Below are 26,853 nucleotides of genomic sequence, written 5' to 3'. Positions count from 1 at the left end.
TTCAGAATGAGACAGATACAAATTCAGAACATCAATTATATAAAAAAGAAGGCAGGAGCACAATGACTGTGGTCAACTTACAGAAAGGAAATGAGAAAATACAGAAAATATAGAGCCACAAGCATGTCATTATCCCGAACACATCATTAAAAATGTTAATTGTAATGAAAGCTAAAATATATTAGCATGTTTACTACATGTCTTGGCTACAGGCAAATACAATTAGATGGACTTTTCAAAATTATGCACATTTAATGGTCTCCTGGCAGATACGCCCTTTGGTAAAACTCAGTTGAGGAAATTATGCAACAGATCTCACTGAACATGACATTGAATTTATGTTATAATGGATACTTAGTTTAATCAGGATCTTACAACGGAAGCATAACCTATGATAGAAAATGTACTCATGTTAGGTAGAAGACCCTGATACATTGAAGTCATGGTCCCATCAACATTACTTTAATGAAAAAACAGTAATTGCATAGATAAGAACTTTCATTGTTATCTGTTGCATATGTAGGTAAGGTTCTTCCTACTTGTTCAGATGCCATAAAATGAAAAGAAAAATGTGCTTATGAATGTACAGAAAATATGCTTATACAACAACTTAATAGTTATAATATCTTGAAACCTGGAGAACTATGCAACAAAGGTGCTGATGGAAAGTAAACTACGTGAGTGGTGATCCTGAAAGAATAATTTGGTGAGATTTACAAAGAGAGTTTACAAAGAGTGATGGGGCAGCAAAACTTGCCATTGTTTTCCTATGGATATGGCTCATTCTAACACAGTTTGCACTTTTCTGGGATAGATGAGGGGCAAAAAAATTAAATAACTCTCTATTACCCTTGAGTTTTGGTGGGGGTAAAGTTATAAATTATGGCATAAATCAAAATTTGTATTGCATTTTCAGTTTGTGGGTTTGGGTCCGATTTTGAAGGTTTGGTAGGTGTTATTTGCACAAAATCAATGTGGTTAAAGGATGGACAAGTGCCAATTTCTTCCTTCTTTAATAGAGTGCACACATGATCAGTCATATAACCTTCCAAAGAAATAAAAAGTAACAAAGAAATGTTCTATTCTTTACTATACAAAGACTCTTCCAAGTGCTCAGTAATGAAGTACACACTTGCTTTACACACAGCCTATTCCATTATCACCTAACAGCTGTTAATGCTTATGTTTTCACTACTAGAGGTGTTGTTAAGCATGTGGAAAAGGAATCATTTTCCTGTAAATATAACATAATAGTTCACATTTTAATTTGTACCTTACAATGAAAATATTTATCAATTGGTTTCAGAAGCATACAACTTTTCATCAGATCTTATGCCAGTGTAACCCAACAATTCAGCATTTTTTCCTAATGAGTAGCTCCCAAGTGTCATAAAAACATCATAGGTGGAATTGGAAGGGCTTCAGGTAGGGCAATTGTTTTGAGCATTCCTTTGTTTTTGGGTAATTAAGATTAACTATGAAAGGAAACTAGCAAATAATATCAAAGAGGATACTAAAAGCTTTTTTCAAGTATATAAAGAGTAAAAGACAGGTGAGAGTAGATATAGGACTGATAGAAAATGATATTGGAGAAATTGTAATGGGAGATGAGGAGATGGCAGAGGAACTGAACAAGTATTTTGCATCAGTCTTCACTGAGGAAGACAGCAGGATACCGGACACTCAAGGGTGGCAGGGAAGAGAAGTGTGCGCAGTCACAATTACGACAGAGAAAGTACTCAGGAAGCTGAATAGGCTAAAGGTCGATAAATCCCCTGGACCAGATGGAATGCGCCCTCGTGTTCTGAAGGAAGTAGCTGTGGAGATTGCGGAGGCATTAGCGATGATCTTTCAAAAGTCGATAGATTCTGGCATGGTTCCGGAAGACTGGAAGATTGCAAATGTCACTCCGCTATTTAAGAAGGGGGCAAGGAAGCAAAAAGGGAATTATAGACCTGTTAGCTTGACGTCGGTGGTTGGGAAGTTGTTGGAGTCGATTGCCAAGGATGAGGTTACAGAGTACCTGGAGGCATATGACAAGATAGGCAGAACTCAGCATGGATTCCTTAAAGGAAAATCCTGCCTGACAAACCTATTACAATTTTTTGAGGAAATTACCAGTAGTCTAGACAAGGGAGATGCAGTGGATGTTGTATATTTGGATTTTCAGAAGGCCTTTGACAAGGTGCCACACATGAGGCTACTTAACAAGATAAGAGCCCATGGAATTACAGGAAAGTTACATACGTGGATAGAGCGTTGGCTGATTGGCAGGAAACAGAGTAGGAATAAAGGGATCCTATTCTGGTTGGCTGCCGGTTACCAGTGGTGTTCCACAGGGATCAGTGTTGGGGCCGCTTCTTTTTACATTGTACATCAACGATTTGGATTATGGAATAGATGGCTTTGTGGTTAAATTTGCTGACGATACGAAGATAGGTGGAGGGGCCGGTAGTGCTGAGGAAACGGAGAGTCTGCAGAGAGACTTGGATAGATTGGAAGAATGGGCAGAGAAGTGGCAAATGAAGTACAATGTTGGAAAGTGTATGGTTATGCACTTTGGCAGAAAAAATAAACGGGCAGACTATTATTTAAATGGGGAAAGAATTCAAAGTTCTGAGATGCAACGGGAATTGGGAGTCCTCGTACAGGATTCCCTTAAAGTTAACCTCCAGGTTGAGTCAGGATTGAAGAAGGCGAATGCAATGTTGGCATTCATTTCTAAAGGAATAGAGTATAGGAGCAGGGATGTGATGTTGAGGCTCTATAAGGTGCTGGTGAGACCTCACTTGGAGTACTGTGGGCAGTTTTGGTCTCCTTATTTAAGAAAGGATGTGCTGATGTTGGAGAGGGTACAGAGAAGATTCACTAGAATGATTCCGGGAATGAGAGGGTTAACATATGAGGAACGTTTGTCCGCTCTTGGACTGTATTCCTTGGAGTTTAGAAGAATGAGGGGAGACCTCATAGAAACATTTCTAATGTTAAAAGGCATGGACAGAGTGGATGTGGCAAAGTTGTTTCCCATGATGGAGGAGTCTAGTATGAGAGGGCATGACTTCAGGATTGAAGGGCGCCCTTTCAGAACAGAAATGCGAAGAAATTTTTTTAGTCAGAGGGTGGTGAATCTATGGAATTTGCTGCCACGGGCAGCAGTGGAGGCCAAGTCATTGGGTGTATTTAAGGCAGAGATTGATAGGTATCTGAGTAGCCAGGGCATTAAAGGTTATGGTGAGAAGGCGGGGCAGTGGGACTAAATAGGATAAAATGGATCAGCTCATGATAAAATGGCAGAGCAGACTCGATGGGCCGAATGGCCTACTTCTGCTCCTTTGTCTTATGGTCTTATGGTCTTATGGTAATGGTGCAAATTTTCCTCGAAAGATAAGTGGAGGAAATTGTTCGTGTTTTAGACTTGGAGGAATGTGGAGAGATGAGCACGGATACAATCCTCATGTGCTAAACACACTATAATGTGTAAAAACTCTGAGTACCCGCCAGAGCCAGATGACCCACTAAAATTCAAATCATGGACCTGCAATATGCTTATAGACTGGTTGCTGTCTCCATATCACCAGTAGCTCAGCTGGGGAAGAGCCAGCAGCAAGTCAGCTAGTGTTAGGTTTGAGGGCTGGGTAGGGAGCTGGAGTGCCTTTCTGTTCTGTACAAAGCCGGCTTGGGCCACTGTCACTCTGCTTTAATCCTCCCTTAGATTGGCTCTTGTCCTCGGACATCAAAGTTCACCGGAGTAAAGATGTACACAGATGGTGGTCCTGAAGCTATCATGGGCATCAAATATATAAACTGTAATGCTGTTTTATTCTATAAATACAGTTCTTCTATAACAATGATGATTTATTGTTAGCTGTGAAATATATTAGTCATGAAAAAGTTTTTGAACACTTTTTTAATAATGCAGTTTCTTATTATAAAGGTGTACCTTTGGAGTTGGAATTTTCTTAACTGGTTTTGTCTTACATAGACGTTTAAGTGTGCCATAAAATCTTCTTTGATCTTCTGTGAGAACTGTAACCAAAGCCCCTTCTTTTCGTGACTGCAACAAAAGCAATGGGAAATTCAGAAATGCATAAACTTAGACAAAATCTTTACTTATTGCAGCATAGATTTCAGCTGTGATTACAGCATTTTAACAAAGTGTTGTCTGTTTTAGTGAGACATACAATTTCTGTTGTGTTTTCTTTGACTTAGCAGTACTCCCTCTGAGAATATCAGTAACAAAGAGGTATATGCCTGTTTTCAATTACTGAATCATATATGTCAACCAATAGTTCAACCAAATTCCCAACTTCAACAGAAATAAACAAACAATGCCGTCTATGAGCCTCGACTAAATAATGTTAATTTTAATTATTGTAGCTAAAGTTCACATTCAATGAAAAATAAATAAGTAGGTGTGACTATATTATTCAATTCTAACAAAATTTTGTTTTTGGCTTATTGTGCTAATAATGGAATTAGCATGCATCACACTGGCTCACAGTAGGATCGGGGAGGAATGATAGAGGCCATTTTCATCTTGGTTGGGATGTTAGTGGGACAGTAGACAGTCAGTTCTGCCAGATTCCTACTTAATTCCCTATTTGGTTTTCATAGAAGTATTTCAGCAAGGATTGTTTAACAGTGTATGCCATCTTCATGCCCATGGGTGTGTTCGATGCCAAGTTTCAAGTTTGGTAGTAAAACCTAGCAAAGTTAAAAGCCTTGGCAAGACTTGCAGGTAGTGGAATGTTTAATGGGTTAAGTGCACTGAATCTTGCTTTTTAAAATTTCCAACTGGTACCTGCCTGGACGTTGGAGCAGAATCATTTCTTTTAAATCTTAATCAGAGATTTCTCTAAAAAAAATCATCAAATTTTCTTCTTGGAAGACATTAGGAATGTCAAGTCAATGCAAAGCTGTTGGATTGCTTGAGGAATACTCAGGGTCCCCTATAATCAGCAGCAGCCAAATACAACATTTACAGAATGAGGTCATCAACCTGAAGTGTGATCTCTGGTTCTCTCTCTGCAGATGCAGCCGAATCCCCCCTGCATATATCCAGCATTTTCAGTTTGCATTTCAGACAGTTTTTCCTCTTGGGAATACTGATTGACATGAAGCACTTTTTGATATCTTGCTGGGTCGAAGGAGCTATTTAAATGAAATGCATCTTTGTTCCAGTTTTTCCTGTTAGAGATCTACTAATGTAAAATGAAAGCCATTTGACACTTATCAATGCCATACTGAATGTTGCAAATTTCTTATCGCTTCACTAACTGAGGAGTTGCAATTGGACTGGAAATCTGTGGAATCTTGGGCAGTTGACCCACTTCTGACCTTATAGTGGAGGGCAGGTCATTGGTGAACCAGTTAAAGATGTTTGAGCATGGAACACCACATTATTAAACTCCTCTAATAAATGGTCTGGATCTGAAGTTACTGATTTGCAACAACAGTCACCTGTGTTTATGTTACCAATGGAACCAGTCAATCAGTAAAGAATTTATCCATGACTGCCAATAAATTTGATTTTATGATTTTACTAGATCCCACACATGGTGTCAGTGTGGCAGTTATTCTCCATCCATCTAACTGAACTCTTTTGCCCATGTTTTGTCCAACAATGAAAAGAGATCTGAAGCTGTATGTCAACTGCTGGAATCCAAACTGGGCAGGTTATGGTCAGTGTTACTTGAACGTACCTGAAGTTAATGGAACAAAATTTCAGAATTGTAATATAAAGAGCAGCCAGTGCTACTTGTAATTGTGCCAAGTGTTTGTTTTGTTAGGTTAGAGCTATTTTTTAATTCAGTAACTATATTGTAATATTTGTGTTCCAGCATCACATTTGGTTTGGTTGAAAGGGAAACAGTTTACACACTTAGATATTATAGAATATAAAACAGCCATTCAGCCTTTAGTTCCATGCTAGCCTGATGCAGAGAAATTCTATTTGTCCCCTTCCCCTTTACCTCTTTAACCCTTCAGGGAGTTCCCCCTCTCCCATCAACTCCCCTTTGATTCTTTTGCCATTGATGGTGGTGGGGGATTTATAGCAGCTAACTAACCTATTGGCACATTTTTGGGATGTGGAAGAAATTAGAGCATCTGGCAGAAACCCATCATCACAGGGAGATCATTCGTGCTCCACATGGACAGCACCAGCACCGGAGATCAGGATCAGGATCAGGATTAGGAGTGAACCAGATTTCCTGGAGCAGTGCTGACTATTGCAGCACTCATTGACTAAACTAATCAATTCTGAGCATAAAATTATAAAAACATAAAAATGAATGGGTTCAGTTTGATCATCTCTAAATGTATAAACATCCCCAATGACTTTGTCAGTTTAATTTGGAAATCATATGAAAAATTTGTAATTTTCCATGACTATTTTAAGTTTACTCATCACTCCTTCAAATATTCTTGACTAAATCTGAAATAATTCTGTCAATTATATTAAGTTGGGCAATCTTATAGTGTTATATATTTAAATTAGGTCTCAATTAAATAATTTCTTTCAAATTTGTTCTATTTCTGCTCTACTCTAGGCCAAATTGCTCTGAGCCCGGCTGCTCAATTTTACATCCGTTTCAAAACATAAATATGTGTTATGAAAATCATGATTCAAGCAGAACTTTATGAGAGCTCTGCCAATGCACTTTAAACCTTTTAGTATAGCCACTGGAGACTGCACTCAATTATCTTTACACTATTGGATTTCTAATTGCTTTCCCAATTTGTCTAGACATTGAATGTGATAAATCTGCCATCACTCCAACGTTGCTCTCTAAATCTTCCCTTGATAGTTTAATTCCAATCAGTTTCAACTTATTCATGCTTTCAGAACTCATGAACAATACTTCACTTTTATCAGCATTCAATTTAGTTTGCAATTTGTCTTATTAATTATGTCGATGATTAAAATCCTTATGCAAAACTTCAAGTCTGAGGAGTTTGTCAACATGTCACTGTGATTTAGGCCATCCATTCAGCAGTCTCTGCCACTGCTCTCTCTTATGAACAAGTCAGGTTCTCCATACCCTATGTCTGGCCTTGCATCTTTGTCTAGTTTCTCCTATCTCCCCTTGCAGAACTTTTCTTTGAGTCCCACTATTAAATGCCTTGATCTAATTCACTCCAAATTCACCCCAATTTATTAATCAATCAACATTACCTGCTACTCTGAATATTAGCCCGTGTTAACACTTCCTTCTCCTCAGTTACTGTCCTATCAGTTAACTCTTCTGGGATTAACTGAATCTTCAAGTAAGTTCCTGCATGTTAACACCTCTGAAGATCTATCTATTCTGGGCCCAATATATTGATGGAATTCTGAAGAAAGCACAAAAGTGATTATACTTCATTAAGAGTTTGAGGAGACTTGGTATTTCACCAAAGACTCACACAAATTTCTACAGATGTATTATGGAGAACACTCTAACTGGTTGCATCACCGTCTGGTATGGAGGGACCCTGCACAGGATCAGCTCAAGCTGCTGAAAGCTCCATCTTGGGCATTAGCCTTGTCAGCATCAATGACATTTTCAAAAGGTGATGCCTCAAAAAGGCGGCATCCATCATTAAGGACCCTAACCACCTCTTCACATGGCCTCTTCTCATTGCTGCCATCAGGGAGGAGGTACAGGAGCCTGAAGACACACACTCAATGTTTTAGGAGCAGCTTCTTCCCTTCCACCATCAGATTTCTGAATGGACCCAAGTACACTACCTCACATTTTTTTCTTTTTTGGCTCTCTATTTGAACTAATTTAATTTAAATACTAAATACAAATTAAGTTATTATATAGGTTTCTCACTGTAATTTACCATTTTAAATTTTGTATTGTAATGTACTGCTGCTGAAAAACAACATACTTTATGACATATGCTAGTGCTATTAAAATTGATTCTGATTTTGGTTATATCTTCTCTATTTTAGAGCTATCAAATTTTCCCCTTAGTGCAGTGACCAGATTTGGTTACAATGTTCATATTGTGCTCATTACTTCTGCTTTTCCATGTCATGCTATTCTCTGATCTTATTTGTCCAGTAAAAACACCAAAAATGTTTATTTATTAATTTTTTCTGTATTGCTGGCAAGGTCAGCAGTAATTGTTCATCATTTATTCCTTTTGAACTAAATGGCTCATTAGGCCATATTAGAGCCAGCAAAATTTAATATTTCTGCAGGTACAGAAAGGCCACAGCTGGTAAGAAGGCATGTTTTCTCCACTGTAATAATCCTCCATTTCTGACCTTCCTTCTCATTATTGTCTCAACAGCAGATTCACCTCTCCAGGCTTTCCACAGAATTCACCCTCACCAAAATATGGTTCCAAAACATTTCTTTTGCATCCTCCAATATCCCCTCTGGTGGAGGTTTGCAGAGGAATTGCTGAGATGCATAAGGCCTGTTTGAAAATGCCTTTGGCTTCATGAACATTAAAGCCCAAAGTCTTTGTGAAAAGCCTTCTGGAGTTCATATTAAGGAAAAAAAAAATAGAGTATTACAGTTCTTTAAGTGCTATCAAAGTTTTTTTTAAAATATGGAGAGGATGATGGAGGAAGAGAAAGAGTAGGATATCCAGCTACAACTTCACCCATTATGTAGATGTTTGTGGACCCTAGAGTCCATGGATTCCAAAACCCAAAATTGCACAAACAAAACAACTACAAATATTATTTCTATAGTAAAAAATGTATAGTACTCACCCTTTTGTGCATGGTGTTGAAATTATCAATAATTATACCAATGAAAAGATTTAGAGTAAAAAATGTTCCAATGACAATAAAAGCTACGAAGTAGAAGAGGCTGTATGGATTTGCACCCATTTCTGGTTGAAGGTCAATCTGCAGAAGATAGTACAAAAGTCAGTATTCATTTTGATGCAACACAGAGCATCATAGGAAGTCATTCCTGCCTGTGGCCATCAAACTTTACAACTCCTCCCTTGGAGGGTTAGACACCCTGAGCCAATAGGCTGGTCCTGGACTTATTTCGTGGCATAATTTACATATTACTATTTAACTATTTATGGTTTTATTACTATTTATTATTTATGGTGCAACTGTAACAAAAAACAATTTCCCCTGGGATCAATAAAGTATGACTTTGACTATGACTATGACTATGATTTTGATGAGGTGATGCAGGTGATTGATGAAGGTAAAGCTGTGGATTTTAGTGAGGCATTTGACAAGGTCCCTTATGGGAGGCTCATTAAGATGCATGGGATCAGTGGTGAATTGGCTCTTTGGATTCATAACTGGCTTGTCCATAGAAGATAGAGGGTAGTGATTAAAGAGACTCATTCGAGCTTGAGGTCTATGATTAGTGGTGTTCTGCAGTGATCTGTACTGGGATCTCTGCTGTTTGTGATGTACAATATATAAAAGACCTAGATGAAAATGGGTAGGTTAGTAAGTTTGCAGCTGATACAAAGATTTACTGTGTTATTGATAGCATAGGTAATGGGCAAAGAATACAGTGGGATAGAGATTAGTTACAGATATGGGCAGAGAAATGGCAGAAAGAGTTTACCTCAGCTGAATGTGAAGTGTTGCACTTTGGTAGGTCAAATATAAAGAGACAGTACACTGCTAAGGGCAAGATCCTTAACAGTGTTGATGAACAGAGGGATCTTGGGGTCCAAGTTCATAGCTCCCTAAGAGTGGATACACAGGTTGATAGGATGGTTAAGAAGGGATATGGCATGCTTGCCTTCATTAGTTTAGGTGTTGAGTCAAAAGTCAGTAAGTGATGTTGCACCTTTATAAAACGCTAGTTAGGCTGTGCTGGAGTATCACATACAGTTCTGGTGCCCATGATAGGAAGGATGTTGAGGCTTTGGGGCAGGTGTAGAAGAGGTTTATCAGAATGCTACCTGGGTTAGAGGGCACGTGCTATAACAAGAGATTGTACCAAGTTGGGTTGATTTCTCTGGAGTAGTGGAGGCTTAGGGGAGATTTGATAGAGGTTTATAAGGTTATGTGTGCTGTATTGTTCTATGTTTTATTCTCCAATAGGATTGTAACAGTTTAAATTCCATTCCACAGCATCCAGCCCAATATGTTTCTGCTAGTCAAAAATGAAATCTCCAGCTTAATCCCATCTTCCAGCACTAGAGCCATAGTCCCACGGGTTACAATTTTTCAGCTGCATATCCAATACTTCTTTAATATGATGAGGGTTTTGCCTTTCGCCTTTGAGTTCAGACTCCTGCAATTCTTCTGGTGATCTTATTTTGCCATTAAAGTCTTCTGAAATGGCAAATTATGTTAATTTTCTGAATTGTTAGCAAAAATTGCTTTCTTCAGATGTAGGCATTAATTAGATTACATTAATTATTTAATCAATTTACATGATCATCAAATTATGCCTTTAATACAAATACCACAACATTAAATCTTCAGCTGGTAAATAGATAGAACTACCTGTACCTCAAATTAAGGATTAAATATGCATTTATTATTGAAAGATAAGCAGCTTAGTAATCGCTTACTGCAATGCATCTTATATAAAGTGGATGCATTCTGATAACGTCAGAAGGAAGCAGGTCCAATGGAATTGGAAGCTGGATTTCTATTCTTTGTATACATTCTAATATTGAGTTTTAAAAATTTAAAATGGGGAAAATATCGTGGAAGTTACCACCGCTGGCATGGGTATTCACAATTCTGTTTGTCCAGTTGGTAGTCTGGATTTTTAAAGATCTTTACAGAATCTTTAGATTGAAAGAATAAGATGGCCACCATTTTGTTGGAGTGATGATGGCTAAACTGGCAGTGTTTCCCATTGTTAATTCTTGAAACTGAAATCATCTTTCGCGTTTCCAGACATGTGTGAGTTAATGTTAGAATCTGGAAGCTGCTGTCAATGTCAAAGTAGGAACTATGCTGACCACCCATCCCATTTGGGTGGGACAGTCCTGAATAATAGAAGTCCATTCTTGATGAATGTGCTTTGATTGTAGAACATTATTTGGCAAGCAAAACCCTGAGCTTCAACATGCACCACCATACTGCAGCTTCTTCAAAGCAGAAAAACTTCAAAAGGGGCTTAGGTGACCGGAAGTGAAGACCCAGGGACTATATGTTGTGGGAACTGTGATGCTAAGTGACAATTGCAAAGGTAACAAGGCCCCAGAAGTTATTGGATGAAAACTGGGGCCGTGGAGGCTGCAGGGGGAATGGGGTCCTTATGGGTTGGAACAGTGTTGGGGTCTCAGAAGTGGTAGGACTAGTAGAGATCTGGTAGGTTCATAATGAGGAGGGGGCTTTCTTGCCCATGTTTGATCTGATCCAATGAAACATCATGGAGTTTGAAGTTAATGCTGAGAACTCCCAGAGCCAACTCTACTGCTCCGGTATGCAATTTTACTGCCATCCCTCCTGGTTCTGTCCTGTTGGTGGGCCAGGACATTTCTAGGGATTGTGATGGAGTATTCTGGGGAGCTGGGTGAAAGGTATAATTCTGAGAATAAAAGTCTTTCAGATTTTTGCCTGACTGATCTGTCCCAGTTTAGACACCATTGTCCAGACATTTTTGAGGGGGACTCTGGAAGGTTGATCAGGTTGTGAGAAATGTTGGATCAGGATTCATTTTTTGCGTGGTGTCTGAATGGTTTCAACTTATTGATAAGCAAGATCAGTAATGCACTGAGGATTGGTGAAGTAGATCTGTTTACATAACAACCCAACTAATTGATATTCATCATCACAGCATTGAGCATTTATTAAAAAAATCCAATTAGCAAATGAAAATCATTAGCGGTCTAGGTGGAATACTATCTCATTGCTGGATCATTCGTCCAGATCTTTGATATACTAATCTGGTAATTTATCTACTAATCTAATCATTTATCCATTGGAGCATTTAACTCTGTTTTGTTAATGATTCACTTCTCCACCAACTTTGGCATAGCTGGACTTCACTGAAATCAAAGGAAATTGGATGATTTGACTGGAGTTTTAAGTATTTGTGAATTTATTTCGCTGTAAGTTAACTCAATAATATTATCATAATACCTATATCCTAAAAAGAGAAATTCATATTGCAGAGATCATTTTGTGGGGAGCTTTCTTTAGAAGCTAAAAATAAGAATAAAGAAACCTACCCCACGGGTATCCGCAGCGTTTGCCATAATTTCTAGCCAACCCTCAAATGTTGCCTGTAGATATAAGAATAACAGAAATGTGTAATTAACATGAATTTTGTAGGCACCACAATAATATTATTGTAAGTGCTCAGTGCCATAGAACTAAGTTGTAATATTGTAATAGTTTCTCTGATGGTGTATCTTGATTTGAAATGTTGGACTGGATTAGGCTTGACCCAGCCCTAACCAAGTGATACCTGTGGCTGCGCTATTGCTTTGCAGCTTTGCAGCTCTGCAGGTCCGTATGCACTTGAGACTTCGCTACTGTGGCTATACCTCAAAATGGAATAGGCAACCCTTAAGGCAGTGATTGCTTCTTAGGTGCTGGAACCGAAGGCTCTTTCCGAGGGCCTTCTGTGTTCAGTTATTTCTAAGTATCTTTGAAAATCAGAGACATTTAAGATGGTTCAAATAGATTTAGCTAATTAAAAAATTAAAACTTTAAAAAATATTTGTCTTTAAACTGCAAATTAAAAAATAAATATTAATTAAAATCAAGAAAAAAATTAACTGTTTATCTTCAGCTATCTCTTCCGTCCCGATTGGTGATCCCATTCAAATGAATGGCTCTGTGCTAGGCAGGTGGGCGTAAAGTTGAGAGGTCAGATACAGAGTGTATCTAGCTACTTGTTTCAGTATGATCTGGGAGTAACCTGGACTCAGCGAAGATTGCGGTCAGAAATACTAACCTTTAACCTCCATGTGTTCTATATTTCAGCATTAAGGAGTGCACAACTGTTGGAGACACACTGAATGGCAGAGGTGGATGGGAGTGGCAACTCACACTAAAGCACAAACTGGCCCGACATTTTGTTTCATTTCCCACAGGTTCTGTCTGACTTAGTGAGCATTTCCATTTTATGTTGTAAACTTGCTGAGTATTTTATTTTTGCTCTGATTCATTTCAGTTATTCTGATTTTGCAAACTGTTTCCTTTAGCGCTGATCTCAACATGGATACTAACGCTCGCCAGGTTCACTTACTATGACTGATCCCCCTTTACAAGCTGTGTGCTGCATGCTGTCTGCTTTATAATTTTGCTAACTTGAAAGGACAGCTAATGCCCCAACTGTGCAGTTAGGAGAAAATTAATTGTTTAGTCATTTATTCAAAAAGTTAAGCTTGTTATAAAGCAGACCAATGCAAAGTACAGTTTGACAGAATCCTAGTTGTGGCCTCTCAATTGCAATCTTCAAAGAAGCTTCATAGAGGGTTCCTGGGAAGATATTAAATGTGGCAACTCCCACCAACTTCAAATATGTACATATTTACATTTTGCAGGATTTCAGACAAGCCACTCAAAATATGCAACATTCAGTGCCCAGAAGAGCTCAGTTTTTGAAATGAGGCAAAAAAATTAGAAGTTCTACTACCACTTGTAACACTTTGCATCTAAGTTAGAAATACCCTTTCCACATACTAAATTTTACTCTTGAAGCGAGGAATTATAAAGGGAATATGAGGCATCAGCACTTTTAAGCAAGGCATAGAGAGGAAAAAAAAAGGTTTTCAAAATACTTTGCAGTCATTTCTTTTTCATCATTACACTGTAGAAAATACAGTAACCGATTCTAAAAGCAGCAATGAGCTTTAAAATTACATTGATTGAGGGTAATTATCCACTAGCATTCCAGGGGTGCTTCACCAGATCTTCTTGGCATTTGTAAACCCACTTAAAGTAGGAAATTATATCTAAGTTTTTCATCTAAGGGATAATAAATCTGACACTGTGTGGGATGACAGAACAAAGAGGCCAATCTGGAATTTTGTCTTTGGTATCTGGAGTGGGATTTGAACTCATAAACTTCTGATTCAGAAGCAAATTTACTGGCTGCTAAACCACAGGTGACAACATATGAAAGAGGTTATTCTTTGAATTTAATTAGCATCAGAGAAATGGCTAAAGTAATTGTTTCAAAATAATATAATATTTAAAATCTCCTCTTGCTCTTAACACTGAGTTTTTTAACGTTGTATGAACTTCCCCAAAGGTGATGGACTATAGTATGTGTGTGTGACTACCAGCATCAAGAATGTAGGGCAGGTGGTTGAAACCTAAAAGTTATACGAAGGCATCCCCAAGAATATATACAACCAGTGCTGATGATATTTAAACAGGTCCTTTGATAGGAAATGTTTTGAGAGTACAGACTAAATGGGACTAGCCCAGATAGGCACCTTGGTTGGCATGGATGAGTTGGGCCAAAGGGCCTGTTTCTGTGCTGTATAACTCTTGACTCTATGATCAAAACTGAGAGATCCTGCTTATCTAAAAGTTTTTTTTCAGTTTCATCATTTGGTGAAATTTGTTACCCTTGTTTAGAAATCTTTGAGATGAAGATTAAATTTAGTTTTACTAGGCAGCCATTTTAGTTCATTATTTAGGGAGTGATCCATAGTTGGCTTTGCTGCCTGCCTGTTGAGGTGGATGGGTAAGATATCACCACATTGCTGCAGGAAGGAACTTAAAATTCTTCTTAACTTTTGGCTGACGTTTGATCCAAACTCCCAGATTAAGGGGCCACTTGCTATATGTGGGACCATACTTTCACTGTGGACCTTGGCTACATGTTTGCATACAAACCAACAGCAATTCTTCAAATGTGAAGTGGTTTGAAATGTGCAAGATCATGAAAAAATCCAAATTAATTCAACAACCTTTCCTTTGGCAAATGGTGTTAGAAAATTTCGAATAGGGAATTATCACACCACTAGTGCTTTACACCAGCTGGATTGTAAGTGAACCCAGATTTTTAAATAACAGTGATTTCACTGAAGAAAATTATTCATTGACTGTGAAAAGGCTTTGGAAAAAAATTATGATTTCAAAGGATCTACACACTGTATATTATAAAAATTGACTGTTCTTTAACTTTAAAAAATGTCACATATATACAAACCATAGATTTAAATCTACACCTGTGAACCTAGAACTTCCTCATTATTGACAGTGTAACTTCTAGTTTACAGCTGGAACAAGTTGAAAGTCATACTTAAACACAAAAGATGCCATTAGTAATTACAATATGAAAAAACAGATTTCACTATGCAATTATCCTACAATTGGCCAATGATTTGCACGAATGTATGAGCATTTTTTATTGCTAGTGTATGTCATGCATGAAGATTCCAGCTTGGATCTTCAGTTAAGCATTCAGTTGTTTGTGCAAAACTGCCATGTTTTTACACAAGTAACCCTGTGGAAATACACAAATTCAGAAGTTGACCTTTTACGCAGGTGGTCATTGCTGAGAGGAACAAGGAGTCTTGTAGAATAATATAACCTTCTACAGATTTCCCTGCCCTTTTGCTGGGAAATCTACCCACTGTTCTTTCAGCAGGTTTGGGCTGTGCAAGAACAGCAAGAGAATTTGAATGAGAAGAAATGGCTGCATTTTTAGTGTTTTATTTGCAATCCTTTTACTAATTTTTAATAGAACAGTTTAATACTTTTGAATTTCAGTGTCAGAGATTTTGTTTGGAAAACTTGTAAGTTTAGTGGTATGGCTGAACTGCTGTCAAAATACTCAGTGGGTTGGCCTTGTTCAGATGCTGGACTGGGCCTCGCTAATAGCTCCCTGTGGGTCACCGATGGAAGATAGTTTCCGGCAGAATTGCTCCAGGTCAGACAGAGTTTAATGGGGTTGTGACTGGTGTGCTCAGTTGGATTGCTGGTCACTATAAGGTTGAAGCTAACGTTTTGATATTTATTTATTTAATGTCAAATCTATTTATTGACAACATGCATAAAATTAATAATTTTAACATTATTAATTGATGTGGGCAACAAGCTTTATGATCACTGAGGAAAAATGCTGGAATCTATTAATAGGAAAGTTATATGGCCTTCAGCCAGGCCTAGCAACGAGACCAAGGAATGAGTCTATAAGGGTGGTGCAAGGTAAGGCCAATTGGTTAGTTCTTCCTGACGGGTTTAGCATTGAAGTTGAGGACACAGTTTAAAAGGGAAGCAGAGTTTGAAGGGATTGACCACTTTGAGAAATGCTGTATTGATGTGAATGTTTTGAGCTTGTTGTCTAAATGCAGCTGCTTTGATGAGGGAGGCTTAGCCAAGACAAGGTATGGTAAGTCAAAGTAAGTTCCATCTTTTTTCCTTTATGGTAGTCAGCAGTATGGTATGCTCCTCTTGTGAGTTATGGGAGATGAGGGAGAAGTCAATGTCTGTGATGACTACATTTATTTATTTATTGAGATACAGCATGGAATAGGCCCCTCTGGCCCTTTGAGCCACACCACCCAGCAACCGCCGATTTAACCCAAGCCTATTCACAGGACAATTTCCAATGACCACTAAAGTTACTAACTGGTACAACTTTGGACTATGGAGAAAACCAGAACACCTTGAGAAAACCTATGCATACCATGGGGAGGATGTACAGACTCCTTACAGATGACTTTGGAATTGAACTCCAATCTCCGATGCCCTGAGCTGTAATAGTATCGCACTAACTCCTACACTACTGTGGCACCCAGGAAATGTGCCATCAAGGACACTTATACAGAAAGGTGCTGGAAAAGGGGAGTAACATCATGAAGGATCCCACACAGCTGGCTCATGTTTGTCCCACTCCCATCAGGGAGGATGTAACATGGATCCCACACCAGGTCCACCCAATTCAAAAAACAGCTACTTTCCTCAAGCAGTAAGGCTAATCAACACCTCCATCAACTAACTCCACCCCTACTTTATTATTTCCTGTCAGTCACCGTACGTACAGCCTAGAATCACATTATGGACATACAATCAATCCATGTATATAAGCTATCTTACGTATATATATTTATTTCGTGTTTTTTTATTATTATTGTGTTCTTTAATTTTTGTGTCTTTTTTGTGCTCTGTCAGATCCGGAGTAACAATTATTTCGTTCTCCTTACCCATGTGTACAGGAAATGACATTAAATAATTTTGAAATGCCTTCTTGTTTACTTACCACCTGCAGGAGTGCCATGTAGGCTGCCAATACATTATCAAAATTAATCTTCGGGTTGACCCATTGGTAGCCAATATCCTGATTTGCTTCACATTCGGATCGATTATTTACGATACTTATGGGAAGACGCTCATTATTTTTATCCACACATTCAAAGAAAGTTCCACCGAAGATCTGAACTCCAACAATGCCAAATATCAGCCAGAATATGAGACAAACAAACATAACGTTTGAAATCGATGGGATCGAAGCAACCAGAGCATTAACCACGAGCTATAAGACAAAAGAAAAGGATTAAATTGGTAAGCCTGCAAATCTAATATAATGGACAAGTTTCACAGCCATTTCTTGTCGTAGAAAGTTATGTTTGTAGTAATAATGTGATTCACTACTTACCCAGGAATATCATTAATCAATGTTTTTGTAGCTAAAATGTATATCAAATGAAGATCTAAATTTAAAATAATTCAGTGATACTGTGATAATTTCCACAAATAGTCTGATACAAGCACTGACAAAAATATCAGGTGGATCCCTATATTTTTCCAACTATTTAAAACGGATATAACAGTACACGTAAAATCTCTGCCTTAAGGAAATTGGTAGCACAGGGGTTAAAATTAAATGAGTAAATGTAGAGACCTGAAACTCACTCATTGGCATTATAAGGGAGCTGTGTTTTTCACAGTTGAGGCTGCTGTATTGAGGTCCTGAAACTATTTTAATGATCTCTTGGGAAAAGGTCTAGAACACTTAAGTGTTTAACGTCAGTCTATTCCAGTATTCACTCTGCTTGGCAACACAGAAACTTGCTCAGGGAAAAAGTTGTCATGCGACAAAATGTGCCTACAGGGAAGAAGTGATTTCTATTAGGTGAAGCATGTAGGAACATTTTGAGTTAAAAGTTGCAAATGGGAAATTAATGGAAGAGACAGGACTTTCTAAGAGGCATTCTCTAGTCCTTGTGCTTGCAGTCTAACCTCTATGGAATTTATAACAAACTGTCCATCTGTTCTGAAAAAATCTATTGAATCAGCCTCTGACCTGACAAAGAGCTGAGAGGGACGGGATGAATCACACCAAATTCCAAAATCCTATTCTGTCCCTGTTTCTGAGATGGATGTGGCAGGTTACATTGCTACTAATTTCATAAGGCTTACGGGTAGATTATGGCTCTTCTACAGACATGATTTGTGGAAGTTGGCAAGAATGTCTGGATCATATTTATTCCTGGGTGGCAAGTTTGCTCCAAAAGGAGAGGTTAAACAGACTAGACATGCAGACTTTGATTTGAGATGATTGAGAAGTGATGTCACAGAACCATTCAATTTTCTTACAGAGCTTGCCAGCATAGATATTGAGCTGATGTTTCTCCTGGTTGATATGTCCAGTACAATTTCTTACAAGCACTTAGGTCCACAGAAGTTAGCCTGCATTCAGATATTAGCCTATTTTACTTTTGTCCTCTGCAATGGCTTAATTTCAAGCCTCAAGCAAATTACTGACATCTTGTTTCACTTAATAAATCTTTTCCCACTCTCTCCATAAAAGGTTCCGATAAATCTTTATGTGATGTTGTTAAAACTTCTTCCAAATGGTGATCTAATGGTGGTCACAATCTTGAAAGAGTTTCAAGATTGAGAAGGATATGGGATACAGTTGTAAATATGGGACAAGAAATGGCAGATGGAGTTTAATCTGGTCAAGTGTGAGGTGTTGCATTTTGGGATTTCAAATATAAAGGGGCACAACAGTTAATGACAGGACCTTTACCAGTGTTGATGTACAGATGGAAATTGGGATTGAAGTTCATAGTTCCCTGAAAGTGGCTGCTCAAGTTAAAGCAGTGGTAAGGAAGGCATATGGCATACTTGCCTTTATTATTAGTCAAGGAAATGAGTTTGTGTCAGGAAGTTATGTTGCAGATTAAAAACACTGATCAAGCCTCATCTGGAGTATTGCATTCTATTCTGGTCACTCTATTATAGGAAGGATTTGGAGACTTTGAGAAGAGAGTGTGGAAGAGGTTTGCCAGGATGCTAAATGGAAGAGAAGGAATGTACCATGAGAAGTTGTTTTCTCTGCACGGCAGAGACTGAGAGGAGAGCTGACGGGAGGTTTAGATAAAATAGACAGCTGGTATCTTTCTCACAGGATTAAACTGTCTAATACTAGAGGAAATGCATGTAAGATGAGGGGTGTAAGCTCAAAGGAAATGTTGGGGGCAAGTAGTTTTTAAAGAGAGAGTGGTGGATGCCTGGAATGTGATGCCAGGGTGGAAGTTGAAGCAAATAGAATACAGGTGTTCAAGAAGCTCTTTGATGATGAAGATGTCGACTGAGACCTGAGAGGCGTCGGGCATTTTCATGCCTTACAAGGCGCAGTTCGAAAGGCTGTGTGGGACGTCACTCCTCACACAGACATTTCACAGTATTATTTTACGAGGCCAAGTTGGAAGCTCGACATTAACCCGGCGTGGATGGAGAGCGCGCACGGGGGCGGTCTGTCACTGGACCGAACTTGGTAACCTCCATTCTCAAGCCTGGCGCTGATCTCACTGCGCCACCTCTTTGATAGGCATCTAAATATGCAGAGAATGGAGGGATAATGGACATGTGCAGGCAGAAGAGATTAGTTTTGTTCGGCTTTAGATTATTAGCACAATTAGTTCGGCCCAATATTGTGGGCCAAAGAGCCTATTACTGTGCTGTACTGTTCTATGTTCTACACTCAGTGGACTTTTTATTAGGTATCTTCCGTGCATAAAGTGGCCACTGTCTGTAAATCCAAAGTTCAAAGTTCAAAGTAAAATTTATTATCAGAGTACATACACGTTACTGCATACGACCCTGGGATTCTGTTACAGCATGTATACTCAGCAAATCTAAAGAATAGTAACTGTAAACAGGATCAATGAAAGAACAAGTAGAGCATGGAAGACAAGAAAGTGTGCAAATGCAAATATAAGTAAATAGCAATAAATAATGAGCACATGAAATAACAAGATAAAGAGTCCTTAAAGAGAGATCATTGGTTGTGGGAACATCTCAGTAGATGAATGTGGTTATTCTCTTTTGTTCAAGAGCCTGATGGTTGAGGGGTAGTAACTGTTCTTGAACCTGGTGGTGCGAATCCTGAGGCACTTGTACCTTTTACCTGATGGCAGCAGCGAGGAAAAAGCATGGTGAGGATCCTTGATGTTGGATGCTGCTTTCCTATGACAGTGTTTCATGTAGACGTGCTCAGTGGTTGGAAGGGCTTCTCCTGTGATGTACTTCACCTGTGATCCACTACCTTTTGTAAGATTTCCTGCACAAAGGCATTGGTGTTCCCATACCAGAACATGATGCAGCCAGTCAATACACTTTCTACAACGCATCTATAGAAGTTTGTCAAGGTTTTTGATATCATGTAGAATCTCTGAAAACTCCAAAGGAAGCAGAGGTGTTGTTGAGTTTTCTTTGCAATTACATTTATATGATGTGTCCAGGACAGGTCCTCTGAGATAGTGACACCCGGCAGTATAAAGTTATTGACCCTCTCCACTTCTGATCCTCCAATGATTACTGGCTCATAGACCTCTGGTTTCCCTCTCCTGAAGTCAACAATCAATTCCTTGGTCTTGCTGACATTGAGTGAGAGGTTGTTGTTATGACACCACTCAGCCAAATTTTCAATCCCCTTCTTGTATGCTGATTCATCATCCCACCTTTGATACAGCCCACAACAGTGGTGTCATCAGTAAAATTGAATATGGTGTTGGAGCTGAACTTAACCACACAGTCATAGGTGTAAAGTGAGTAGAGCAGGGGACTAAGTACACATCTCTTTAGTGCTCCTGTGCTGATAGGGATTGTGGAAGAAATGTTTTTGCCAATCTGAACTGACTGGGGTCGGCAAGTAAGGAAATCTACTTGCACAAGGGGTATTGAGGCCCAGGTCTTGGAATTTATTGATTAGTTTTGAGGGGTTGATGGTGTTAAATGCCGAGCTGTAATTGATAAACAGCATTCTGATGTATGCATCTTTGCTGTCCAGATGTTCCAGGGTTGTGTGCAGAGCCAATGAGATGGCATCTACTGTGGACCTGTTGCACCGCAAGGCAAATTGGAGTGGATCCAAGTTGCCATGCAGACAGGAGCCTCTCAAAACACTTTATCGCTGTTTATGTAAGTACCACTGGGTGATAGTCATTGAGACAGGTTACCACGCTCTTCTTGGGGACCAGTATGATTGAAGGCTGCTTGAAGCAGGTGGGTACGCATACTGTCAAAATGAGAGGTTGAAGATACAGTTTCTGTGAACATATCAGTCAACAGGTCGACACAGGCCTTCAGTACTTGGCCCTCCGTCCATACTGGATGCTTTCTTTGGATTCATTCTCTTGAAGGCAGCCTGCACACCATCCTCAGACACTGAGACCAAAGGATCATGCGGGTGCGTGATGGTTCCTCCCTGTTTTGGTGGTCAAAATGAGCATAGAAGGCATTGAGCTCATCTGGAAGTGAAGCTCTGCTCTCCCCCATGTTGCTAGATTTACTTTGCAGGAGGTTATGGAAATTAATCCCTGCCACAGCTGTTGAGCTTCCCCCATTGATTCCAGTCTAGTCCAGAATCTCCACTTTGCCTGTGAGAGGATTTTCCGAAGATCATACCTGCACCTCTTGATGCATTCTTGATCTCTAGTCTTATATGCCTCTGATCTGCCCCTCAGCAAATTCCAGATTTCATGGTTTGTCCAGGGCTTCTGATATCATTTCGTGGGGACACACTTATCTACAGTTGTTTTGCTAAAGTCTGTTACAGCCCTGGTGTAGTCATACGGATCCTCAGATGAGTGCTTGAACACGGAGCAGTCTACTGACTCAAAGCAATCCTGTAACTGTTCCTCTGCCTCCTGTGACCACCTCTTAGTTGTCTTAATCTCTGGAGCTTTGCTCTTTAGGCTGTCTCTATGCAGTTGGTAGGAGTATAGCCAAATGGTCCAATTTGGCAAAATGCAGTCTAGGAAAGGAATGTTAGGCATTCCTTATTGTAGTGTAGCAGTGGTCTAGCATATTGGGGCCTCTGGTGCAACAGGTTACGTGCTGGCGATAACTCAAACTGGCCTGGTAGAAGTCACCAACTATAATGTGAAATGCATCAGGATGGGCTGTCTCTTGTCTGCAGATGATAATGTGCAGGATCACGGATGAGAACTCCCAAGGCAAATAGAATGGTATACATTTGATTGTTAGGTGTTCTAAGTCAGGGGAAACAAGAGGTTGACATAACTCACACATCTGAACACCAAAGCAACTAACCAAAAATACACATCACCACCTTTTTCCTTATAGACTTTGCAGTTCGATCCATTCTGAAAATCGTAAAAGATTCTTGTCTGTCCACTGCGTCTGGCGTGTCCACTGATACCCAGGTCTCATGCAGCAAACAATTGAGATCTGCTTCATCTACCTCTGATGCAACAGCCTAGCCCTGAGGTTGTCAATCTTATTTTCCGGCCATGCATGTTCACCAAGAAGATCCTGGGTAGAGGAGGCCTCATCCCTCTGGGCTTCAGTCTGACTGAATCCCACCTCTCCTGCCACATTTCCGGCCATGGCAATGACCTTTAGAGGTGCTGTGCTTAATTGCTATGTGGTCTTCTGTTGCTGTAGCCAATCCACTACAACATTTTGTGCATTCAGAGATGCTCTCTGCACACCACTTTTGTAACGAGTGGTTATTTGAGTTACTGTTGCCTTCTGTCAGCTTGAACCAGTCCGGCTGTTCTCCTCTGACCTCTCTCATTAATAAGGCATTTTTGCCACAGAACTACCACTTACTGATCTTTTTTGTTTTTTGCACCATTCTCTGTAAACTCTACGATCGTTGTGCGTGAAAATTCCAGGAAATCAGTAGTTTCTGATATAATCAAACCACTTCATCTGGTGCCAATGATAATTCTATGGCCAAAGTCACCTAGATCACATTTCTTCCCCATTCTGATGTTTGGTCTGAATAACAACTGAACCTCTTGACATTGTCTACATGATTTTATGCATTCAGTTGCTACCACATGATTGGCTGATTAGATATTTGCATTAGTGAGCTGGTGGACCTGATAAAGTGGTTACTGAGCATAAGCTTCCACTGTGCATTTAGGACCATGGTTTTGATTCATTGAAGGGACATGGGTTTCCCAGGCATCTAGTTCTAAGCCTTATATTTGAGTCAATTATGAAAATAAAAGAACTGCAGATGCTAATTAGCTGCAATATAAGGGAAAATGCAGGAAACACTCAGGCACTCATTCAGTATTGCTGAAAAGAGAAACAGTTACTGCAATTGAGCCAGACAGTTTTGTAGAATTCTGGGGTAATGTTGAAGATGTTCGAGGAAGCCATTGAGCCATCCCTCAAGAGGGGAGTGGAGGTGGAGAGGGTTGGTAGCTTAAAACTCCTTGGAGTCAACATATTAGGGGATCTGTCTTGGGACCTGCACAGAGGTATTGTCACAGAAAAGCCACCAGAGTGCCTTTAGCTTCTTTGAAGTTGGTGTAGATTCAGCATGTCACCAAAAAATTTGACAAACTTTTCCAGATACACAGTAGAGAGTATGCTTACTGGTTGCATCACAGCCTGGTATTGAAACACCAATGCTGTGGAACAGTAAAGGCGAAAGAAATACAGGTCAGTCCATCACAGGTGAAGCCGTCTCCACTATTGAGTACATTTATATGGCGCACTGCCACAAGAAAGCAGCATACATCATGAAAGAGCCCCCAACATCCAGGCCATGCCCTCTCCTCGCTACTATCATTGGGTAGACGGTACAGAAGCCTTAGGTCCCACACACGAGGTTCAGGAACTGTTATTATCTAACAACAATTCAGCTTCTGAACCGACATGGATCAATTTATTTATCCATACTCTGAACTAATTCCTTGACCTACAAACTCACTTTCAAGGATTCTTTACAGCCCACGTTCCCTGTGTTATTTTTATTTGCACAGGTTGTCTTCTTCCGCACATTGGTATTTGTCAGTCTTTGTATGTTTTTTTGTAAAATTTTATTTAATTTCTTTCTTTTCCTGTAAAAGCCTACAAGAAAATAAATCTCAAAATAGTCAGTCTATGGTAACATATATGCACTTTGATAATAAAATTACTTTGAACTTTGAAGACTCATGAATGGGACCGAGAGAGAGAGAGAGAGAGAGAGAGAGAGAGAGATGTATTCTTACCCACAAAGTGCTTTTAATTTGTTCATAAATAGAATGGTGCTAACTATTCAAAATCTGGCATTAAATGGTTTTCTGGTACTTCGGAGATTTGTACATTGGGTCTTAAGTGAATTAAATCCCCAAAATACCTCCATACATTGTTCAATGTCTTTAACTTTTAGTTCTTGTCAACTGGAGTCACAGAGTTGTATACCAAAGAAACAGGTCCTTTAGCCCACTGCATTTATGTCTGTATCACAAGACCATAAGATATAGGAGCAGAATTAGGCCATTTGGCCCATTGAGTCTGCCTGCCTTTTCTTTTTGGCTGATCCAATTTTCCGCTCAGTCCCAATCTCCTGCCTTCTCCCCGTATCCCTTCATGCCCTGACCAATCAAGAATCTATCAACTATCTATCATGTCCATATTGACTGCATTAATTGCACATCCATCTATGCTCATTCAAATACCTATCAGGATAATTCTTAAACGTTGTTACTGTTCCTGCTTCCACTGCTTCCTCTGGAATCATATTCCAGACACCAACCATACTTTGTGTGAAAGCTTAGCCCTCAGCTCCCCTTTAACATCCACTTTCCCACTTTAAAACTATGCTCCCTGGTTGTTAGAAATCCCTATCATGGGAATTGACACTGGCTATCTCTCCTATACGTCTTTTATTTTATTTCAGTTATTTAGAGATTCAGCATGGTATCCAGTCCAATGAAGCTGTGCCACCTAATTTCACTCATGTGACCAATTAACCTACTAAACTGTATATAAGACCATAAGACACGGAGCAGAACTACGGTATTTGGCCTACTGAGTCTAATCTGCCGTTCCTTCATGGCTGATTTATTATCCCTCTTAATTCCATTCTCTTGCTTCTTCCTGTAACTGTTGACACCCTTACTACTCAAGAACCTATCAACCTCTGCTTCAAATATACCCAATGACTTGGCCTCCACAGCCTTCTGTGGCAATGAATTCCACAGACTCACAAACCTCTGGCTAAGGAAATTCCTCCTGATCTCTGTTCTGAAATGACGTCCTTCTATTCTGAAGCCCTTCAAGATACCATGAATTCGATAATTGACTGCATAGACCTGATATCAGAGGGAACACATAAAGCTCAGATCTGTGCTACATATACTAGTTGGTTGCTCGCCATGATTGGTACAAATTTATTACAGCTTGATGCACATCAAGTATCAAATTGGGTATCAGATGAGCAACTAAAACAAGGAGCTGTAGAAAAGTGCCCTTGTGTCGCACTAGAAATCATACACTAACCACTAGAGTAATGGATACATGTGATGATGGTAAAGAGCAAGGATGTGATGCTGAGGCTTTATAAGGCACTGGTGAGGCCTCACCTTGAGAATTGTGAACGGTTTTGGGCCCCTCATCTTAGAAAAGATGTGTTCTGATGGCTCTGGGTTTGTACTCACTGGAATTCAGAAAGATGAGGGGGGATCTCATTGAAACCTTTCAAATGTTGAAAAGTCCCAGACAGAGTAAATGTGGAAAGGATGTTTCCCATGGTGGAAGAGTCTAGGACAAGAGGGCGTAGCCTCAGAGGGGCACCCTTTCATAACAGAGATGAGGAGAAATTTGTTTAGCCAAATGGTGGTGAATTTGTGGAATTTGTTGCCACGTGCAAGCCAGGTTGTTGGGTGTACTTAAGGCAGAGATTGATAGGTTCTTGATTGGACATGGCATCAAAGGTTACGTGGAGAAGGCCAGGAACTGGGGTTGAGGAGGAGAAAAAAAAAGAAAAGATCAGCCATGATTGAATGGCAGAGCAGATTTGACGGGCCATATGGCTTAATTCTGCTCCTATGTCTTATGGTAAAGGAAGGTTTTATGCCAGTGTGGAATTTCATATTCCCTGACATGGAAATAATTTAACCTACTCTTTGAAAAGAGTTCACAATATGGGCAACTATCATGAGACAGAAGTTCTTAAGTCACGCACCAACACATGCTGTTGTTATGAAATGGTGCTGGGAAAGGGATAGATTTATCAAGATGTCATAAAAGGGGAAAACCACTGGGCTTGTCCAGAAGAGATTACAAGACAGAAAATTCTGGCTTGTGGTTTCAGTACTTATTGAAATTGTTTATTGTATGTTCTGCCTGTAACTAATGAGTTCTTACAATATGCATTGGTGGGACTGATGTATTATAGCACAAGCAGCCATGGGTTATACTGAGGGATGGAAAGAGTGTCCCTTGGAGAGTCACAATGTTGCAATTGGGAGCATGACTTTAGACCTGGCTATTGGAGGATGAACTTTGCCTCAAACAGCAGTGGAGAATATGGCGAAGGAGAATCTTACAATCAAGCCAAGATATTTGTGGGACTGTGTTATTACTGAGTTGCCACCAATTTCTCATTTGACTGCTGACTGGACACAAGTTGTGGGGGAGGCAAAGGAGATAATCCATCAATGGACTAAACATACAAAAGTTACTCAGACATGTTGATAAAGTAAATGAAATACTGAGTGACTCAGACTCCTGTGATG

General features: G+C 39.5%; 1 protein-coding gene across 1 annotated transcript in view; it reads right to left on the bottom strand.

The window, feature by feature from the left end:
• Positions 1-26,853, bottom strand: part of LOC134343336 (sodium channel protein type 9 subunit alpha-like) — a 144,054-nt gene that overhangs the window by 28,171 nt on the left and 89,030 nt on the right. Inside the window, exons 15-18 of the mRNA XM_063042020.1 lie at positions 17,118-17,390; positions 12,121-12,174; positions 8,717-8,854; positions 3,941-4,054 (exon numbers count right to left, since the gene is read on the bottom strand). Coding sequence (XP_062898090.1) covers positions 3,941-4,054; positions 8,717-8,854; positions 12,121-12,174; positions 17,118-17,390 — 579 coding nt within the window. The remainder of the gene's footprint in view (positions 1-3,940; positions 4,055-8,716; positions 8,855-12,120; positions 12,175-17,117; positions 17,391-26,853) is intronic.

Source organism: Mobula hypostoma, chromosome 3 (assembly GCF_963921235.1).
Source record: "Mobula hypostoma chromosome 3, sMobHyp1.1, whole genome shotgun sequence".
NCBI lineage: Eukaryota > Metazoa > Chordata > Chondrichthyes > Myliobatiformes > Myliobatidae > Mobula > Mobula hypostoma.
The sequence above is the reverse complement of the archived record's forward strand: the minus strand, read 5'-3'. Positions and strand labels throughout refer to the sequence as shown.